Genomic DNA, 21108 nt, shown 5'->3' with positions numbered 1-21108 from the left:
AAGAGCATAGAGCCTTGAAATGGAGCTGACGCCAGTCTCCACTTGGACTTCAGATCGGCTGGCCAGTGTCGAAGCCACAGGAGTCGGCGTGCTGCAAGTCTGGTAGCCATGCCTCTGCTGGAAAATTTAGCCGCATGCAATGTGGCATCTGCGGAAAATTCCACCGCAGCTCGTAGCTTAGCCAGGTCCTGACGTAGTCTTCCATCCTCCGGCCCCAGGCGAGATTGCATCTCCTGTATCCACCGGAGAGAAGCTCTATTGATGAAGGATGCAGCCGCTGCTGCCCTAAATCCCCAGCTCGCCATCTGGTGTGCCTTTTTCAGGAATATCTCCGCCTTCCGGTCCTCTGGCTTCAGGCTCTCCCCTGTTTCGGAGGGCACCAGGGCACTGGAGACCAAGGTCACGACCGGTTGGTCTATGGGTGGAAACTCGAGGAGTTTCTCCACCTCCTCGTCGAACATGTAGAAACGACGTTCCAGGTTGGATGGACCTTGAGCCGCTGCTGGGTATTGCCAAGGGCGCTTGGCTCCCTGCAGAAAAATATTTGATGCTGGGAAATGTTCTGACTCGGGCTGAGGTTCCTGGAGCAAGGCATCTGGGGTCTTGTCTGCATCTTCTGCTGTCTTAGTTGTACCTGGTAGGTTCATCACCTGTTTAGCCTTAAATAACAGAGTCCTGAACAGTGTTGGCTTAAACAGGCATACCGGTTGTGGTTGCTCGGGAGTTGTTTCGTCCTCAGAGAGGTCATACTCCCTATCGCTGTCCTCTCCCATGAGTGGCTCCTCTGATGAGGACCCCAAGCCCGAGGGGGGCAGTGCTGACCAGACCTGCCCTGTTGTTGCTTGAGAAGGTTGCTGGCCATATTTATTGGCCCCAGCCGCCATGCCTTGAGAATAAACATTTGCAATAAGATCCTGCAAGTCGGGTGGCATATCCTGCCAAGTGCTTGCCTGTGCCTTTAATCCCGCCGCTGTGGGCGTGAACGTGGCAGCTGGGCCCAGAGAACTTCTTCTAGCATAGCTAGCTGACTCAGGTCTGTTCCATGAAGGGCCTGGGGAGGATATGATGCGTGGCAACGCAGGTGATTGCCTGTCAGGTGACCAGTCCTCCTCAGGTAAGCCAAAGGCCGGCAGTGTGGTGACTGGGTCAGGTGTTGCTTGCCTCTGGCCCAGTGGTACTGTGGAGGGGGAGGCCTGTAGAGCCGCCTCCAGTCTTTTTTCTAAGGCCTTAATATGTTTTTCGGCCTCCTTCATAGATGAGGCTGAGGCTGGGGACTGTGAAGTCTTAGACTTCTCCTTGGCCTTCCCTTTAGGCTTTTCCTTGGCCACATTGGGGGAGGCAGCCCTCTCGAGTCCCGCTTGTTCCTCCATGGTACTCACAGTGTTCGTGTGACTGAGGAACCGTCGGCGTTTTGGCCTTGTAGCCTCGTTGCTCAGCAATTTTGGCTCTGGGTCAGAAAAAGATGGCCACCGTCCTCTTTTGGCCAATCGCACCTGCGCACTGAGGCTTGCAGCCCCTTCGCGCCTACCAGCTGCAGGAAGGACTTCCTGTTGGCGCCTTTGGGTTGCGCAAGTAGCAACCAACATGGCGGCCCCCATGCCGTTCGCGGCTTTTTTTCCCTTTCGGGGGGGGAGCGCTGTGGCTTCCAGCCCCCACTGCGGCTTATGGCAGCTCCCGCTGCTTCTCCGGCAGCGTGCTCGCGGCTCCACTGGCCTCACCGGGGTTTCCGGCAGTCCCAGCGTCTTTCGCTCGCCCAGCGGCTTCCTAGCCGCCGCCGGCTGCAGCGGCAGCTTGTTCGGCGGCTGCCGAACAGCTGAGAGGCGCGGCTCCGCTCCTTGCCTAGAGCCCAGCGATAGCGCCTTCAAGCTTCCCAGTGGAGGGGGCGGACCCCTCCACCTTCAGCTCACAGCCCTGGTCTGGCCATGGAGGTCAGGGACCCCAGGCTGGGTGTTCCTCTACGGGGTGTTCCCACGGAGGGAATACAAAACCCCTGAGGAGGATCGTTGGGGGTGCTGCCCGCGGAGGGCAGAGACCCCTTTCCTCTGTTCTTCCTTCTTCTGCGATCCTTTCAATCTGAAAGACAAAGAACAGGATTAAACAGGTCAACAACAATCAACTTATTTTTATTTATAATTTATTTCTATATATATAACTCCTAAGAGCAAAACTCAGTATGTCTCTACTCTTGGACTGAGTTTTTAAAACTGGGGCTCATGGGAGCAGTAAGGGGGCGGTAGCTATTATTATGCTAATTATAACTCAGTCTCTACCAATAGGATTGGTACATTACCCATGTTGGACTCTCCTTCCAGATGCAGTGGAGAATACAGTAGGTGCTTTGTAAACTTATCTGTGGCAAGTCTTCCCAGCCACTGTTTTGCAAAAGCATTCACAATAATAATTATCCATCGGAACCCAAATATAGGTGACAGTTCCAACTTTAGGTGACAGTTATGGCTGCTTTTTTTTTTCTATTACCAGTAAAGAAATGAGTGAGAAATCATCATTTTTATAATTATTTCTGAAGAAACAATATATAAAGGGGTTCAAATTTAATTGAATATATTATTCCAATAAAGCCAAAGACGCAATTCCAGTAAATTAGAATTTGCTCACAGAAATTCCCAGATTAACCCATGATATCTCCTGCAAGTGATAGGATAAAAATAGGATTCAACAGAATAAATTGTCACGAAGTTCTGAGAAAAGTACACATATTTTAAACAGTTGTATTACTTTTCAAATGTTTGTTGTTATTTAGTTAGTTAGTTAGTTAGTTAGTTAGTTAGTTAGTTAGTTAGTTAGTTAGTTATTGGATTTGTATGCCGTCCCTCTCCGTTAATTAAATAAATCTGTTAGTTAAATAAATCATTTGAATACAATGATGCTGAAATTGCTCCTAAAAGTCAATGGACCCTTCATGCTCCTACATTCTGATTTATTTTTAAGTTTGTGGCTCACAACCCTTTTCCAACTGAAGGAGCTGGAAGACATCAACTGTGTTTCCTAACTATAGAATCTTCAAGTTCTGAAAAATCTCCTTTGGATGTATATGCATATGATTATGACTGTTTTTTATACAAATAGGTTTTATTATGAGGTTTAGTTTTAGATGGGTATATTCAACTTCTTTTTATGGCTTGTACCTTTTTGTATTGTATTATATTATCTTGTAAGCCGCCCTGAGTCCTTTGGGTTTGGGCGGCATAGAAGTCAAACAAACAAACAAACAAACAAACAAACGTGTAGCAGATTTTAGGAAAATAGGAAAGCTGCAATATACACAAATTCCTGATAAATAATCAGATTTCCATTATTAGAAAGCTTGATTTTGCCCCAAAATTTTGTAGCATATGTTCTTGTGATTAGTTGGATATATTTTAACACAATATGCAGGTGGTTCTTATAATGACTCAGATTAATATTTGTAAATGAATGGAAAATGTGCTATATACAAAATCCCACAGAACACTTTAAAATATAACATTTAATAATGAGAGATTTATTGTTGTATCTTTTTTTTTTGGAAGCATTTATAATGATTCCCCCTGCTACTATTTTTTCCCATGCTAGTCTAAATGCTTATTGCTGCATTTCTTTTTCAGGTCAGATAAGGAGTCTGCCTAACACAACCCTTTAGGAATTGAAGCCGTAAATGAAATGACCACAAAGACCTATCAGTTAGCAGAAAATAGCAGCTGTACATATTTATCGTAACCTAACACGATATTGTTGCAGAGATGTGCTGTACAAAACATGCATAAGACAGGTGAAATCTGACTATAATTCTCTATTTGAAAAATGAGAAGCTGTAGAATGGCATAACCTCAAATATATAAACAAACACTAAACCAATGGGGAAGACAGGTATACAGGGTGTGTTCCAAAAGTAATGCAATTATTTTTTAAAAAATAATTTATTGAACAGATTTGCACAAACACTTAAAATTCTTCAAAGTACTGTCCTTGGGCCTCTACACATTTTTTCCAGCGACTCTGTCATGACCGGTACGTGCCCTTGAAGGCTTCTTCGAAGACCTCTTGCAAGGTCTTCGTCATGGCTGATTGGATCTCTTCTATGGACGAAAAACGTGCCTTGCCACAACACACTGAGTCCGCGAGTTTCTGGCCAAACACTAGGTGCCAACGCTGCCCTCCCCCCTATAGTCCTGATGTCGCCCCAGCAGACTTCTTTTTGTTCCCAGCCCTGAAAGGAACCGGTTTTTAGTCCGTGGGTACTGTATGTTTTATGTTTACTGTTGGATGCAGAATAAGCACATGGACCAAAGAGCTGGGTTTTGTGGGTCACTTTATTTATTTAAATCTGGACCTGCAGAGGAAACCAATGGGGTGGAACCTCCGTTCCAAACATCCTTGGGCAACTATGGGCGAAAACTCCTTGCCGAGTAAGGGAAGGTAGCCCTTGGCCTTGAACTTGACCTTTCCTTGCCCTCTGTCATGCCCAATGCATGTGGAAAGGCTCCCCCCCCATTTGTGGGCTTGCAGTGAGTGAGCCCCAAGGGATCCTTCCCCAACACTCAGGCGGATTCTGCCCTGAGCTTCTGGTGAAGGGCAGCCCGTGACCTTCCAAAAGGTGCCTTAAAGAAGATCACACAGTTGCTGCTAGCCCCTTTTTCTGCCCCACACAACCCAGTGACCAAGGGAATTCGAACCAATTAACCTAATCCTGAGAGCAACTACTGCTAAGCACCCCCTAACCTTTCCCATCCCCTGACTCAGTGTGGAGTAGGCGGAAAAACGCCCCGCCCAAGAGCTCTGTAAGGTTACCTATCAGTAATGTCTTTCTAGTCCAAGAATAACTTCCAAATCACACATTTAAATATCAACTCCCTCCTCAGATCAGGAATCCAAATTGAAACACTGCAAATAGATAGCTATGTAGCCTCTACTTAACACATCCAACAAATATACATAAACGTTCTGTATAACTGATTCAAGTATCAAATCACTTTTCCTGTTTGGTAGCTTTGTCTAATACCTAGTTGGCAGTTTTCGGAGAGGGGCGGCATACTAATCTAATTAATAATAATAATAATAATAATAATTATTATTATTATTATTATTATTATTATTATTATTATTATTATTATTATTTACCTTTGAATATCTGTATCATATTCATCCTGCATTCTACAATGGGAGCAAGCCAATTCTTTTATGGAATATCTTTTAGATATCTGAACGGAACGATCATGCCTTCCTTCATTTCATTTTCAGTTCATTTATTAGATTTGTATGCCGCCCCTCTCCGTAGACTCGGGGCGGCTCACAGCAATAATAAAACAATGTACAATAACAAATCTAATATTTAAATATATCTAAAAACCCCTTATTTAAAAACAAGACATACACACAAACATACCATACATAAATTATATAGGCCTGGGGGAGATATCTCAATTCCACCCATGCCTGGCGGCAGAGGTGGGTTTTAAGGAGTTTACAAAAGGCAAGGAGGGTGGAGGCAATCCTAATCTCTGGAAGGAGCTGGTTCCAAAGGGTCAGGGCCACCACAGAGAAGGCTCTTCCCCTGAGTCTCGCCAGATGACATTGTTTAGTCGACGAGACCCGGAGAAGGCCCACTGTGGGATCTAACTGGTCACTGGGATTCATTCGGCAGAAGGCGGTCCCAGAGATATTCTGGTCTGATGCCATGAAGGGCTTTATAGGTCATAACCAACACTTTGAATTGTGACCGGAAACTGATCGGCAACCAATGCAGACTGCGGAGTGTTGGTGTAACATGGGCATACCTAGGGAAGCCCATGATTGCTCTTGCAGCTGCATTTTGCACGATCTGAAGTTTCCAAACACTTTTCAAAGGTAGCCCCATGTAATTGTTTCAATTTCAATAATTCAATTGTTTCTCAAGGCTAAAATACCCCAACTCTTTCACAGACTGTTGACAGAGAATTCATAATCATTTCCCCATTTTTCTTGATGGATGCAAAGTACACTGATCATGTATGTATGTTAATGATACAGTAGAGATATTATGTTTCAAAGTAAAGAATGTTAGATTGCCTACTATAAGGCAAAAGTGTTGAGGATAACACACAGTAAAAACAAAGTGGCAAAATGAGATTATATCAATACCCAGAACAAAAGATCAATTAATGCCTTACAATAATACAATGCCCCTCCTTTAAATATTTAGGCATTTATTTCTATCACCTGGAGGTATACCTAAATATGGCATTAACAGCTGCCTAATTGCATGGTTCTGATTATTATTATTCTCCATAAAAGAGAGAGTTAATCATCCCTACATTCAAAATGTTCCAGGGCAAAGTATTTCCACAAATTTTATGTAAGACAGAGATTTGGAATCAGAATAGTGTCACCCAGCTGTAAATAGTCAAAATTAATATCTGCTGCATACTTAAGAATAACCTCTGAAGCTTATTAAAACTCACCTAAAATCACTAAATGTTTTAAGAAACCTGTTAGCCTCCCAGGTGACTACTTGCTATCTACTTGGATTTTCTTATTGGCCTTATAGTGGAGGAAAGCAATGGGCAGGACAAGCCCAGCCTTATATACTGCAAATGCCACTCAGGAGCAATTAGATCCTGAGATAGTAAAAAGATGCACGATTGGCTCTGGAAGCAGAAATGTAGACTTCATCTAAAGCTCACGTTTCTCCCTTTTGTATCCCCATGTTAAGAAAAAAATGTTCTATACAGTGCCTATTCAATCTGACAAGTTGCCTCATTTACCAAAATACATGTCTAAATGATATACTCATTAGTTTAGCTTAGTTTAGTTTATTTAGATTTGTATGCCGCCCCTCTCCGAAGACTCGGGGCGGCTAACAACAATAAAAAACAATGTAACAAATCTAATATTAAAAAGTAATCTAAAAAACCCCCAATTTAAGAGACCAATCATACCAACAAACATACCATGTATAAATTCTATAAGCCTAGGGGGGAGAAAAAATTTTCAATTCCCCCATGCCTGACAACAGAGGTGGGTTTTAAGGAGCTTGCGAAAGGCAAGGAGGGTGGGGGCAACTCTGATATCTGGGGGGAGCTGGTTCCAGAGGGTCGGGGCCGCCACAGAGAAGGCTCTTCTTCTGGGTCCCGCCAAATGACATTGTTTAGTCGAGGGGACCCGGAGAAGGCCAACTCTGTGGGACCTAACCGGTCGCTGGGATTCGTGCGGCAGGAGGCGGTCCGGGAGATATTCTATTCCTTCCTTGAAAGCAAATTCCACACAATATCTAAAGCAAAGGTCCCCAAACTTGGCAACTTTAAGACTTATGGACTTCAATTCCCAGAATTCTCCAGCCAGCTATGCTGCCTGGAGAATTCTGGGAGTTGAAGTCCACAAGTCTTAAAGTTGCCAAGTTTGAAGACCTCTGATTCTAAAGAATAGCATTTTTGCCCATATGGACAGAGAGAGATGGAGAACATCACACATAGCAATAGCACTTAGACTTATATACCGCTCCATAGTGCTTTTACAGCCCACTCTAAGCAGTTTACAGAGAGTCAGAATATCACCCCCAACAATCTGGGTCCTCATTTTACCCACTTTGGAAAGATGGAAAGCTGAGTCAACCTTGACTGAGATTTGAACTGCTAAACTTCAACTAGCAGTTAGCTGAAATGCAGTGCTGCGTTCTAACCACTGTGCCACCCTGGCACTTACATGATGTGCTAGGCACGTATGCCAGAGATGGTACACAGAGCCATATTCGAGGGCACGTGAGGTATTGCCCTGTCAGCTCCAGAACACTTGCATGCACTGGCCAGCTGATTCCAGCCTTCCAGAGAAGTGAGGCCATTTTCACCCACCCCAGGCTTCAGGAAAGCCTCCTCCAAAAGCTATGTGCTTCTAGTGAGCTGCGGAGTGCCAGAGCTGGGCTGCTCTGTCAGAAAGACAAAGCAAGTAGATATCAACCATTTCCTGGCACACCAAAGGTAAAGGGCTGGGACGTCAACAGGGCTGGAGTCGGTCTGTGCAGGATTGATGGGTAAACTCCATTTTGGCTGAAACAATGGGTGTTCATTGGAATCCGGGGTTCTTTTAAGGGGGGGAGCTCTACTTATGTTATGTTATGTTAATATGTACTATAATACTATACTTGTTTGACAAACGAATTATTATTAAATGTTGCATTTCATAGAATATCTCTAGTGAGATTGTTTCCACTCATATCTTAAAATTGTTTTTTTTTAAATCTCCTAATGAAAAGTAATTTTAATCAGTGCATCTTACATCTTGTCCTTTATGCTTTATAATCTAATTCTCATTATCTCAAAACGTAATTATACACCTATCTGATAAAACACAGTGGGAATATTTTCAATCCAGGAATAGATTGAAAATTTGAGTATGCATCCAAAAGTACATGGATCCAAAAGTAAAAACTGTATGCATTTAATATGAACCATCATCCAATAGGAGAGGTGCATTTAAAAGGCAGCCTACTCTATGGACTTCTGCACTATATTGGTGTAATTACTTCTGACTAAATGGCATAATGCAAGCACAAGAAGGTCAAATTGCTCACAATACTAATTATTTCATCTGATTCCTGAGGCATTTTTAATCTACCATTTGCAAGTATTAACTTTAAGAAAAGAATGGCATTTGAAAGTTCTGCGAGCAAAAGGTAGAATTAAAAAATGGGTTGCTTTTGATTTGTTTTGAAAAAAGTTATTTATTGATATGTTTTAGTGTTTGAGAAAGTGACATACTGCCTGATAAGCTCTTAGAAAAACACCACCACTGCTTGAAGAACAAGAGTGAACTCAAATAATTTATCAGCCTTTCTTATGTAAAATATTTTCAAACAGCTAGCATAGGGCTTGATTTTATTAAGAGGGCTTTGGAATAGAAAAAGAATTTCTTATTATGGTCACAGACCAGAATGATAGATTTTTAAAAAATAAGAAAGAAGAGTTTATAGGTGGGATTTGTGCAAAATCTTGTCATTTATTTCACTGCTTTCTACTTTGGCAGTTTTACAATTATCTTTAAATATTTCTATTTTTATAGAAACATAAAATAGATTTTTTTCCAGCCTAATATTTCAAAACATATTTCATTCCTCCCTCCAAAAATATAGTTAAAAATTAATTCCATCTCTTTTAGATTTGATTACTGTAATTTTATGGTGTACCTACCCTTATTTAAATTCAGTTTGAATGCTATTTACAAGCATATGTTTAAATATTTCAATATTATTTCTCCCCCCATTTATCTCATTTTATCTACCATACTAATTTTAAATATATTAAATATTGCCAGTATTTGGAATTTTTTTAATGCTTTTCAATGACAGAAAAACCTTGACAACCACTGGAGAGTCAGATATTTTTTTTGTTTCTCTTTGCTGACATCTAATATTCAAATGGATTTTTGCAGCCCAGATCAGATAGCTCTCTCACAGGAATCCTTTTATTTAATGATTATGATTAGGTGTTTTTTTTCAATACTTTTCCTTACATAAATTTTCTCTTTAGTTTTACAGTTTTTTCCCTACAAACTATGGCTTTGGAATGTTTTCTCTCATGACAAATTATGAACTACTACCTTATTCAGACTTTTAAAGTAAATACTGAAAAATTATTTACTTATTCAACAATCTATTACTAATACCCTTCTCTTTGCACTTTATTTTCTTCTTTCTCTTTCCCTTTTTTGATTAAATTGTAACAATTTAATTGTATCCATGTTATAAATGGTAAAATATGTTTTATTTTTATTTTTATTGGTCTTTCTGTGATGTAAATTGTTCTGGAAATCTAACTGAAGAGCAATATCAAAACATCAACAAACTTTATGCTACTTCAATGCCTTCTATAAGTAAACACAATTAAAATTCAGAGTGATATTGCTATCATGGACATGGCAATAATTGAGATACAATTAAATTTTGTTTTACACCATTCATAAAAATTTGATTACAGCAATTACAAATCAAATTTCTATTAATAGTAAAGGTATGCAATTTGATTCAATGAATGGTACATTAGTATCATTTATATATTCTTTATACTAATAAATGATGTCTCATCATTTATTAATATTGGTTATAGCATGTGGAATAAAATTTGTTTCATACCCTTAGCTTCTAACTATATGTAAATGAAAGCTGTTCCCATTGCTTTAAATAAACCTTAAAACAGAATTTTATTAGTGAATATTAAACCTGCATTTCAGTTCAAGATAAAATAAAATATTAAATAATCCCTACAATGCTTATGAATAATAAACCAAAATTTCAAAAATGTTTTAAAATGTGCTAAATTAATTCATGAGAGAAAAACATAAATTTCAGACAATTCAAGTCTTTACAAAACCCCTCAGAATCAATGTTCTAATCCTGTTGTCAGATGAAGCAACACATTTTAATTAATGTAATCTAACATACCTCTGAATAAGATTTGTATTCCTACAGCTTTGAAAACACTAGATTTTAAGATTGTACCAGTTTTGGCAACAAGACATACAAGACTGTAACCCTAATAATTGTGGCTTTTATATAATCCAGCATGAATAGCCTTATTCTGTAGCCCTACTACAGGTAGTCTTTGACTTACAACCACAATTGATCTTAACATTTTTATTGATAAACAACACTGTTTTAATTAAGTGAATTTTGTCCTATTTCAGTGGTGGCAAACCTATGGCACAGGTGCCACAGGTGGCATGCAGAGCCATATCTGCTGGCATGCGAGCTATTGCCATACCTCAGCTCCAACATGTATGTGTCTTCCAGCCAGCTGATTTTTGGCTTGCACAGAGGTTCTGGGAGGGTATTTTTGGCTTCCAGAGAGCCTCTGGGGAGGAGGGAAGCCTTTGGAGCCTGGGGAGGGCGAAACACAAGCCTAATGGGCCCACCAGAAGTTGGGAAAGTGTTCATTTCCGGCCTCCAGAGGGCCTCTGGGGGGGAGGTTGTTTTCACCCTCCTCAAGCATTGAATTATAGCTGTGGGCACTCGCGCATGCACGATACTGCGCACACACACTCTTTCATCACGTAAGGAAAAAAAGGTTCCCCATCACTGTCCTATTTCATGATTTTTCTTGTCACATTTGTTATGTAAATCTGGCTTCCCCATTGATTTTGCTGCCAAAAAGTTCACAAAAGGTGATCACATGACCCCATAGGTCATAAGCACATGTCATTTGCCTTGCATCTGAATTTTGGTCACATGACTATGGGGATGCTGCAACTGTTCTAAATGTGTGAAAACCAGTCCTAAACCTCTTTTTAAAGTGCTATTGTAATTTTGAACAATCACTAAGCAAATGTTGGTAAGTCGAGGGCTACCTGTATAGATTGCCTAACTAATAAGCAAATGATAACAGCGTTTTATTAAATGTATTGGTAGCTCAGAAGGAAATACGCATGTGAAACAGGATTGAAAAGGGTAAGAAGGGAAGGAAGAAACATATGCCATTAAAATACTAATACTAAAATGCTAAATTTCAGATTGAGTGTGCATTACAATCCTATTCTCTTACCTTGTTTCTTTTGAAGTATGCTCTCCGGCAAGCTGCAAAGCATTTTTCACTGCAGAAGCATTTCACTTCACTCCCCATACTCAGAGAATAGCGCTTGATTCCTACTTTCTGGCACCAGGCACACATGATTTGTACATTTGATATATCATCTTCTGCAACAAAAAGACAAGGAGAGCATTTGTACAGCAGGAGAAGCACTGTGTCAAACATCCATTAAATATTAATTTTCATGTCTACCTTTTTACAAGCATAGATGTTGCACCTTTTGCATTGTCTGCTAATTTCGAAAGCAAATGACCATTGTTAAATTGAATGGCAAGTACAGCTATTTTGCAATAATAGAGCATATGTTGCAACTATTAAGAAATTTTGGCATTTTGGAAATGCCCAGGACTTTCTATATTTATCCCCATGCCCCTTCCTCCCAATTAATTATACTTCCAGGCAGTAACAACAGCATCACCAGCTTACAATGATTATAAATTCAGTTTTGTTAGACTTGAACATTTAGAGAGAAAAGTAATGAAATTGCATTAGTAAATGCCATATTATTTACATGCATTGAAGAGAAGCTAAATAAATACTTAGGAATATTGGACCATGTAGATTCACTGAAAAATTAGTACCCATTATTTTATGATAGGAGTCTCACTCACAACTCACAAGCCACCTTTGGGTGGTTTGCTCTTTAGTGTCAAATAGAGCAAGGCAAGTAGGGCAACAGCTTGCTCATCTCCTAACGCTGCATCAAGATATTATGTGTATGGACATCTCAGTCATCCAGGTCATGGTTGTCCCAAAGGTGCTTTTTCAGGAGGCAATTGGACTTTCTTCTTTTTCTTTGAAGATGTTTTGCTTCCAGAAGTGAAGTGTCTTCAAAAACCCCCAAAAAAAGTCCAGTTGCCTCTTGAAAAAGCAACTATGCAGCATCAAGGTATTATGACAGCTCAGGCCAGAGCCAATCAGGTTTCTATTAGCAGAGACCATGTCAGGAGTGCTTACTTGTCCCTATCCTGGAGGCATCTGTAATATGGTAAATGATTTAGCTTTACTAGATAAATGGTCAAAGCACTGGAAACTGCAGTTTAATGTTTCCAAATGTAAAATAATGCACTTGGGGAAAAGGAATCCTCAATCTGAGTATTGTATTGGCAGTTCTGTGTTAGCAAAAACTTCAGAAGAGAAGGATTTAGGGGTAGTGATTTCTGACAGTCTCAAAATGGGTGAACAGTGCAGTCAGGCGGTAGGGAAAGCAAATAGGATGCTTGGCTGCATAGCTATAATTATAACAAGCAGGAAGAGGGAGATTATGATCCCGCTATATAGAGTGCTGGTGAGACCACATTTGGAATACTGTGTTCAGTTCTGGAGACCTCACCTACAAAAAGATATTGACAAAATTGAATGGGTCCAAAGACGGACTACAAGAATGGTGGAAGGTCTTAAGCATAAAACGTATCAGGAAAGACTTAATAAACTCAATCTGTATAGTCTGGAGGACAGAAGGAAAAGGGGAGACATGATCGAAACATTTAAATATGTTAAAGGGTTAAATAAGGTCCAGGAGGGAATTGTTTTTATTAGGAAAGTGAACACAAGAACAAGGGGACACAATCTGAAGTTAGTTGGGGGAAAGATCAAAAGCAACATGAGAAAATATTATTTTACTGAAAGAGTAGTAGATCCTTGGAACAAACTTCCAGCAGATGTGGTTGATGAATCCACAGTAACTGAATTTAAACATGCCTGGGATAAACATATATCCATCCTAAGATAAAATACAAAAAATAGTATAAGGGCAGACTAGATGGATCATGAGGTTTTTTTCTGCCGTCAGGTTTCTATGTTTCTATCACATGGCAGCTCACCATTTTTGGGCTGTTCTCGGAATTCAAGTCTAGCACAGTGTGCTGAAAGATGCTGCTTCTGCTTCTAACTTCTCATGTTGGGAGAAAAAAGCAGCATAAAGAAGAACAAGAGACCCTACATGCTCTGCCACTTGTAAGTGACCTGAAGAAGCCCTGTGTTTTCTACACAGCTAGCCCTATAACACTCTTCCTTATTCTAGCACAGGCAGGTAATGGCCCAGCTCCCTCCAGACAGTAAGTTAAGACCCGATTTGCAACAGACCTGCTATATAGATAACACCTGACCTCTGTAGATAACACCTGCTATGCAGATAACACATGAACTTTAAAACAGTTACATTGAAAAATACCAAATGTCAATTGCTTTTTTCCTAATGCATTTATTTAATCAACTTTTACCTTGCTTTCAATTTAGAAGTCATCTGAAACTGAGCTAAATCTGCAAGAATTAGGTCTTGGGAGAGAGCCCTGCGTGCCAAATTGAAGACAAAGTAATTTTTTTCCCTTTTCTGTCCTGAGATTCACCAATATCATTTTATTTCTTGGCAGAATTGAAAATATTTTCCAAGCATAGTTCTTGCAACACTCTTCTGAGCAGATAAATCCTGCCCAGTTTCATATAATTAAGTTTCAAGAGTTTCATGCCATTATTCAACAACAAGCAAACCAAGCAATGAAATATTAACCACAGAAGTAGCCAGAGAAGTGGCCAACGTGAAATAGCTAAGAAGTATGTTTTGCATTTAGAAAAATCATTTAATAAGTGCATGGTTAAAATCATACGGTGGTACTTTATTTATTCATTCCTTGTTTTTTTTTACGAGTTAGAGAGTTTTTTCAAATATGTGTTAACATTATGTTACTCATAAAGAAGAATTTTAGTTAACATAAACCTGGGATTGCTCTTGATAAATAGTTTCAGTTACTCCTTGATTTAAGACCACAATTGAGTCCAAAATTTCTGGTGTTAGTAAGACATTTGTTAAGTGATTTTTGTCTCATTTTACGACATTTCTTCCCACTGAGGTTGATAAGTTGGTAATCTAATTTTTAAGTGAATTTGGCTTCCCTATTGACCTTGCTTGCCAGAAGGTCACAAAAAGTGATCACATGATGCCGAGACACAGCAATGGTCATAAATATAAACCAGTTGCCAAGCATCTAAGTTTTGATCACATGATCATGGCGATGCTGCAAAGGTCACAACCATTAAAACAGTCATAAATATGTGACATTAGCCACCATTAAAAATCAAACTATGTTTAAAACATCAGAGAATCTGTTTGGTCTAATGGTTAAGCACCAAGCTAAAAAGACCATGAGTTCTAATCTTTCCTTAGCCAGGAAAGCCAGTTGCTCTCTCTCAGCCCAAGCCAACTCACAGGGTTGTTGCTGTGGGAAAAATAGGAGGTAAGAAACTATGTTGGATATGTTTGCCTCCTTGAGTTATTTTTAAAAATAATAAAGAGAGGACACAAACTAATAAATGATAATATATTGTAAAGAAGGGAAATTTGGAAAATTGGTGGTGTGATCACTGCTGTCTACAACAGTTCTACAAGAAAGAGAGCAAATTGTGTTAAGGTTGATTTTATAGCCCCTACTAGATTTTAAAACAAAGCATTAAATCAATTCAGCAGCAATATTATTGACAGCTTGTTACAGTTTAATTTTTGGATAGCCCTTTTTATTTAAGCAATAATCTCTTTTTATATCATAGTAAGTCTAGATTTTCATTTGCTGTATTGTCTGCCACATGTGAACTCTATGCTCCCTGAAGTTTCAACTTCTAATAACTAAAGAATAATCTTAGATAAAGGAATTAAAACAAATAAAAGGAAACAGGGAAAAAAGAAAAATCTGGCTACATTGATGAAGTGCTGATACATGCAAGATTGCTGTGAGTCAGTGATCTTTGAAGCAAGGCAAATCCAGAACCCGGGGAAAAGTATCTGATCCCATAGTTGTTGTTGTTGTTGTTGTTGTTATTATTTATTGGATTTGTATGCCGCCCCTCTCGGCAGTAATCAATACTCTTAGCTCTGGCCAAGAATAGTATTGTATAAAGTAGAATCTGACATTTTTTTCTTTTATCTCCAGCTTTTAATTTCTGGTGCTTATTATTCCTTATTTTTGTACTCTGCTTTGCATAAGATTGCTTACACCATAATAGAAAAGCAATAGAGTAGGCATGACGATGAAGTACATATGGAGTAAAAAGAAATCTAAATTACTCAATGAATATATTTAATATGAGAAAAATAGTGAAATAACATGAAACAGTGAAATAAAAGAATGGGACATGGTCTTATGACAAAAATAATTCTTTGAGATAATTAAAATCATAACTGATTATTTGGAAGGAAAAATTTGTAAAGTACTTACCGAGTAATTTTTCAAATTGCTAAATTATGTTTCTGTCAAACATTCCAGGCAACTTGGCTACTAACATGATCTCTACTTCAATATTTCACACAATTGGATTGCAACAGGTAGTAATTGTTAACTATGGAGCTCTCTGAACTTGGTTGCTTGCTTACAGCTGTTTTATTACCCAACTATGCAACATCATCATTGCTTATAACTGTCTGCCTTGTATTTTCTTCAATCTTGATGTTTTTGCTGCCCATAGCTGTTCAAGCGGTCACAATGGCCAATGGCCTAGAATGAGGTACCCTTAGATGCATCTTATAGTAATTTAACCCTGAATGTTTCAGTAACAGCATAAACATATTCATGTACTCCTACACAGGATCACAGACACAATAGATAGATTTTAAAAATATTTGGAATCAAATGGTATCAGTGGCACATAAAGTGCTCATGGTAAATTATTGCATTTATTATGGATAAGAGAAGGAGAAAGTGAACTATCCAAAATGTATTTCCTTATAATAATTAATTAATATTTCCAAGGATTATCACTTGTAGCTAGCCAAATATTAGAATATATTAGCAGGCTTAGGAAAAGCCCAAAGTTTGCAGAAATAATAATTAAAAATCTTGGTATGCAGTGGCCACAAAGTATCTTAGGAAAAAACTTTACCTGATTCTCAAAAAACAAAGACCAACCAGCAACATTTTGTAATTGGTTGGGCCCACTTATTTTCCTTTTGTTTTCTCTAAGAATGATTAACAATGGAAACAAATATTCTGGATGGCAGAAACAAGTTCTAAATCCATACATCAACTGAAGTGAATCTGGAATTATTTCTCATTTACGAATAAGACAAATTTTCAATGGAACTGTAAATCTAGCCAATATTTCAGAGCAGCCTGGCTTTCTTTATAAAATAATATGTCCATACCAAATTTATCCTTTAAAAAAATTATTCCAACAATAAAGTTCTTCATCGTAAAATATCATGTTTATGTGTTGAAATGAACAGGAAGTGTTCAGTTATCTTGGCTCTAACTACAGATAGTCCTCAATTTGCTATCACAATTGAGCCCCAAATTTTTTGTGGGTAATGAGACAGTTTTGCCTCATTTTATGACCTTTCTTGCCACAGTTATTAAGTGAATCATTGCATTTGTTAAATTAGTAACACAGTTGTTAAGTGAATCTGGATTCTCTGTTGATTTTGCTTGTCGGAAGATTGCAAAGGGTGATCATATCAACATCCTGGGACACCACAACTGTCATATATATGAATCAGTTGCCAGGTGACCATGGGACTGGTGCAAATTTAAGTGCAAAGAACAGTCACAAGTCACTTTTTCCAATCATTGTAACTTCAAACAATCACTAAGTGGATTGTTGTATATTGAAGACTTCCTGTATCATAGATATTTATAAAATTCAGATAATCTAAAATTATTACTCTGGACAGTTTTCAGAACCAGATACCACGAATATTATTTTTGTGTGCCTGAAATCTAGAACAAGTTTATTTACCCCTAGGCAAAAAAAATTAAATCTTCATATTAATATCTTTAAAATGAACTACAACAGAATAAAATCCTTCTAGTTACCTACCACTTTTTCTATGATGCTGTAAAAACATATTTAGAACAGCATGTGTTAAAAAATGCAAACGCAGTTTTGGAAACACAAACAATAAAATATCTGCACTGTTTATCTCAATAAACATCTGTGCTGTTGTAAACAGAGCAGTAATATCAACACAAATTCCTTGCTGTTAGAGGACTAAAATGATTGCTGCTATTATTCAGAGTTATGCAGGGCATTCCGAGTTATATTTCCTACTCCAAGGTTATAACTTTATAGGTGGAAATGGGTCAAAACTAAACTGTTGTAGAGATAGTAATAACTGTCTCCTTATTGTTTACCAGCCTTTGTACATTTCTTAATGAACAATGCAATAAACACAGTGTTCACAGTGTTAAATCATGCTCCCCGTGGGATCTGTCTGTATAACAAGATAAAATTATCACATTATAATAACTAAATATGCATCAGGAAAACGCATGCTTCAATTAATCATCAAAGGTTTGCAGTGCCATTTTAAGTCTTAATTAAGAACATTCAACAGCTTCCTGTTCTACACCATCACTAGCTGCTTCTCCATTTAAAATGATTGATTTACAGAAGAGTCTGCCACCAAAAAGTTAATGAAAGTTAATGAAAGTCATTTTGGCCAACTGGCCCCCAAATTACATTTCCCTCCCTCCCCCGACTTTACTCTGTAAGAATACCATCACTATAAAAGAATTTTAAATTTTAAAACAAATCAATTCTAACAAATGCTATTTTGTTTAAAGAAAACTACATATACTAGGTCATCTGACTTATCCTTGTAAATATCCTTGCTTTCATTCTGTGCACGAAGTGCTTCAAATACTTCTTGCTTTTATGTTTGTCTAGAATGGGCAGAAACCCAAAACAAAATGGGCAGAAACCCAAAACAGATTACAAACCATACACCATCTATATCCTATTACTTCTTCTTCCAGTTTACCATCTTTAGTAAATATTCTGTCAAATACATAAATTCCTCACCTAATTTGTCTACTATGGATTTTGATACTGTATATTCATTTTATGTTCATGTTCCTCCATCACACAGTTCAGTTAGCACTAACTACAAATCACCTGTGTTTTCAACCTATAACATGGTCCTTTCTCTATGTAAAAGTACATGCATATTCATATCTAAAATCAACATACCTTACATATTTATTCTAAATATAGGTAGTCCTTGAATTACGACCATAATTGAGCCCAACATTTATGTTGCTAAGGAAGTTTGCCTGATTTTATGACCTTTCTTGTCACAGACATTCAGAGAAACATCACACATTCTGGTCCTACTCTCTGTTCACTGTTTAATCATCTACTATGTATTCCATTTATACATGCTTCATTTCCTTCATCCACTATTTTTATCTACTTTAGCAACTCCATATTTGTGCAAAACATTCCATAACCCAAGATTATTCTCTTTCTCAAATGCAGCCATACAATATCAAACAATATCAATATACAATATTTTTTTCCTTTCAGTTATAGATTTGTGAATGATGAAAATATGGTCTTCACAGCTTCTGCTCAGATACTACATTCAGCTTTATTCATTGTCATGTCTAACACGCTTTCAAACAGAATTCTGCCAAACGTCTTCTCAGGCATACTTAAAGACATTAATCCCCCTAATTTTTTTGCATTCACTCTTGGTACCTTTCAGTTTGTATACAGGAACAATGATGGCATTCTCCCAAACGATTATGCCCCCTTAATAGATATATGAACCTGATGAGAGAGGACACATAAAATTTTACAGTGCAGTAAAGAGTCATCAATATGCTCACTATACTAAGTATGGTTGAGCTGTTGAGGTAGTACTGAGTACCCTTGAAGAAGCTGAAATTAAATCCAGATAATTGAACAGTGCTGTTTACTGCATCGATTAAAACAGTTCCTAAGCTGTTTGGAAAAGCATAAAGATAACCATGCTTTGGTTACATGATGGCTAGACTATTACTATATGTTGCTTGGATCTAACCTTGAATGGCTTTGAATGGTGTAAAATGATGTTATTACACTGCTAACCTATAAACTGTATTATTATCCTATCATATTCTAAATTTTAACCTGAGCTGCCAGTTGCTACCTGAGTTGCTACCAATTCAAGGTTGTGGTTTTATCCTTTAAAATCATAGATAATTTAGAACGAGACTCTTACTAAATGGATCCAAAGTAATATTAGTGGTGAAAACATTATATCAGTAACATTATGCAATTTGCTAGACATTGCATAAATATAACATAACAGCTATCACATATAGCCTATGCAACTATATGTTAGCAAAACAAAGGTATAATATACTGTACTTCGAAAATGTGCATGAAAGACCAACCGAAGAGGAACAATATGGGGAAAGAGTGTTTTGCTTACTTCCCCCAAAGCAAGAAAAATTGATTAAGTAATACTTCCTAATCCTTTTCTTTCTAATAGAAGAACGAACTAGAATAAGAGAAGCTTGTATCTATATAGGCATCGCTAGTATAAAGGTTTTCACAAGTAATCTAGATTGTGGAGTTTTCAAAACTCCATAAAAATGATAAAATTACAAAAAATAAAGAATTACTAGAAGTGGAAACTTCTAATAGATACTATTTCAAATACAGAAAATGTGCATAGACAATATTTGAGGTGACAAAATATATTTGAGCCTTGGGGGGCTTTTCATCTGTATTCCCCTGAAATTAGTGAAGGACAAAGTTCAGAATAGCATGCCTCACAATAGATTTCTGCATCCAGCAACAACTTTTGCCTTTCTGCTTTTCTTAAAAAGCCAAAATTAAATAAGTTATATTCCTTAAGAGTTTAGCAGAAGCTTCATTTGCAAAAAAAACCCTAAAAGCATGTTTTAAATAAATGTATACATGTCTAAATAAACAATACAGTGGTACCTCGAGATACGAGTTTAATTCGTTCCGGACCTGCGCTCTTAAGTCGAGCAGCTCTTATCTCGAACGACTTTTCCCCATAGGAATTAATGTAAATAATTTTAATTGGTTCCAGCCCTCAAAAAACTCACAAAGTTAGTCTAAATTATGCAAAAAGACATTGCAAGAATAAATGTAACTTTACTTATTAATAAGATGATAAGCTGAGAGCTTTCCTTCCCTTCCTCTTTTTACCCAAAACAATCAACATGGCAAACTTTTATTTTTATTCATTAAACTGTAGTTATTTATTCAACTTCACTGCCACCCAATCCTGTAGCGGGAGGAAAGAAGGGAGGAAGGAAAAGGAAAGCAAGAAATGGAGGGAGGAAAGGAAGTAAGGAAAGAAAGGAAGGAAGAAAGGAAGAAAGAAAGAAAGGGTGAAGGGACAGGAACAGAGGAAGGAAGCAAGGAAACTTATGAAAGGGGAGAGTAACTTCACTGCCACCCAATCCTGTAGAGGGAGGAAAGAAGGGAGGAAGGAAAAGGAAAGCAAGAAATAGAGGAAGGGAAGGTAAAAGAGAGAAAGAAAAAGAGCAAGAAAGAAAGCAAGCAAGAGAGAAAGAAAGAAAATGAAAGAGAAATAAAAATAGAGAGGGAGAATGAAAGAAATGGAAGGAGGGAAGGAAGGAGAGAAAGCAAGAGAAAGAAAGAAAGAAAGAGAAAGAAAGAAAGAAAGAGAAAGAAAAAAGAATGAAAGAGCAAGAGAGCAAGAGAGAAAAAGAAAGAGAGAGAGAAAGAAAGAAAGAAAGAAAGAAAGAAAGAAAGAAAGGGCAACTTCAAAGAAAGGCTCACTGAGCATCTCTCACTCTCTCTCTCTTTC

General features: G+C 38.0%; 1 protein-coding gene across 2 annotated transcripts in view; it reads right to left on the bottom strand.

Annotated features, from left to right (window-relative positions):
- Positions 1 to 21108, bottom strand: part of SOBP (sine oculis binding protein homolog) — a 209049-nt gene that overhangs the window by 127428 nt on the left and 60513 nt on the right. For both annotated transcript variants that reach the window (XM_070733306.1, XM_070733307.1), the window contains exon 4: positions 11505 to 11656. In XM_070733306.1, the coding sequence (XP_070589407.1) occupies positions 11505 to 11656 (152 nt within the window). The remainder of the gene's footprint in view (positions 1 to 11504; positions 11657 to 21108) is intronic.

Source organism: Erythrolamprus reginae, chromosome 1 (assembly GCF_031021105.1).
Source record: "Erythrolamprus reginae isolate rEryReg1 chromosome 1, rEryReg1.hap1, whole genome shotgun sequence".
Lineage (NCBI taxonomy): Eukaryota > Metazoa > Chordata > Lepidosauria > Squamata > Dipsadidae > Erythrolamprus > Erythrolamprus reginae.
The sequence above is the reverse complement of the archived record's forward strand: the minus strand, read 5'-3'. Positions and strand labels throughout refer to the sequence as shown.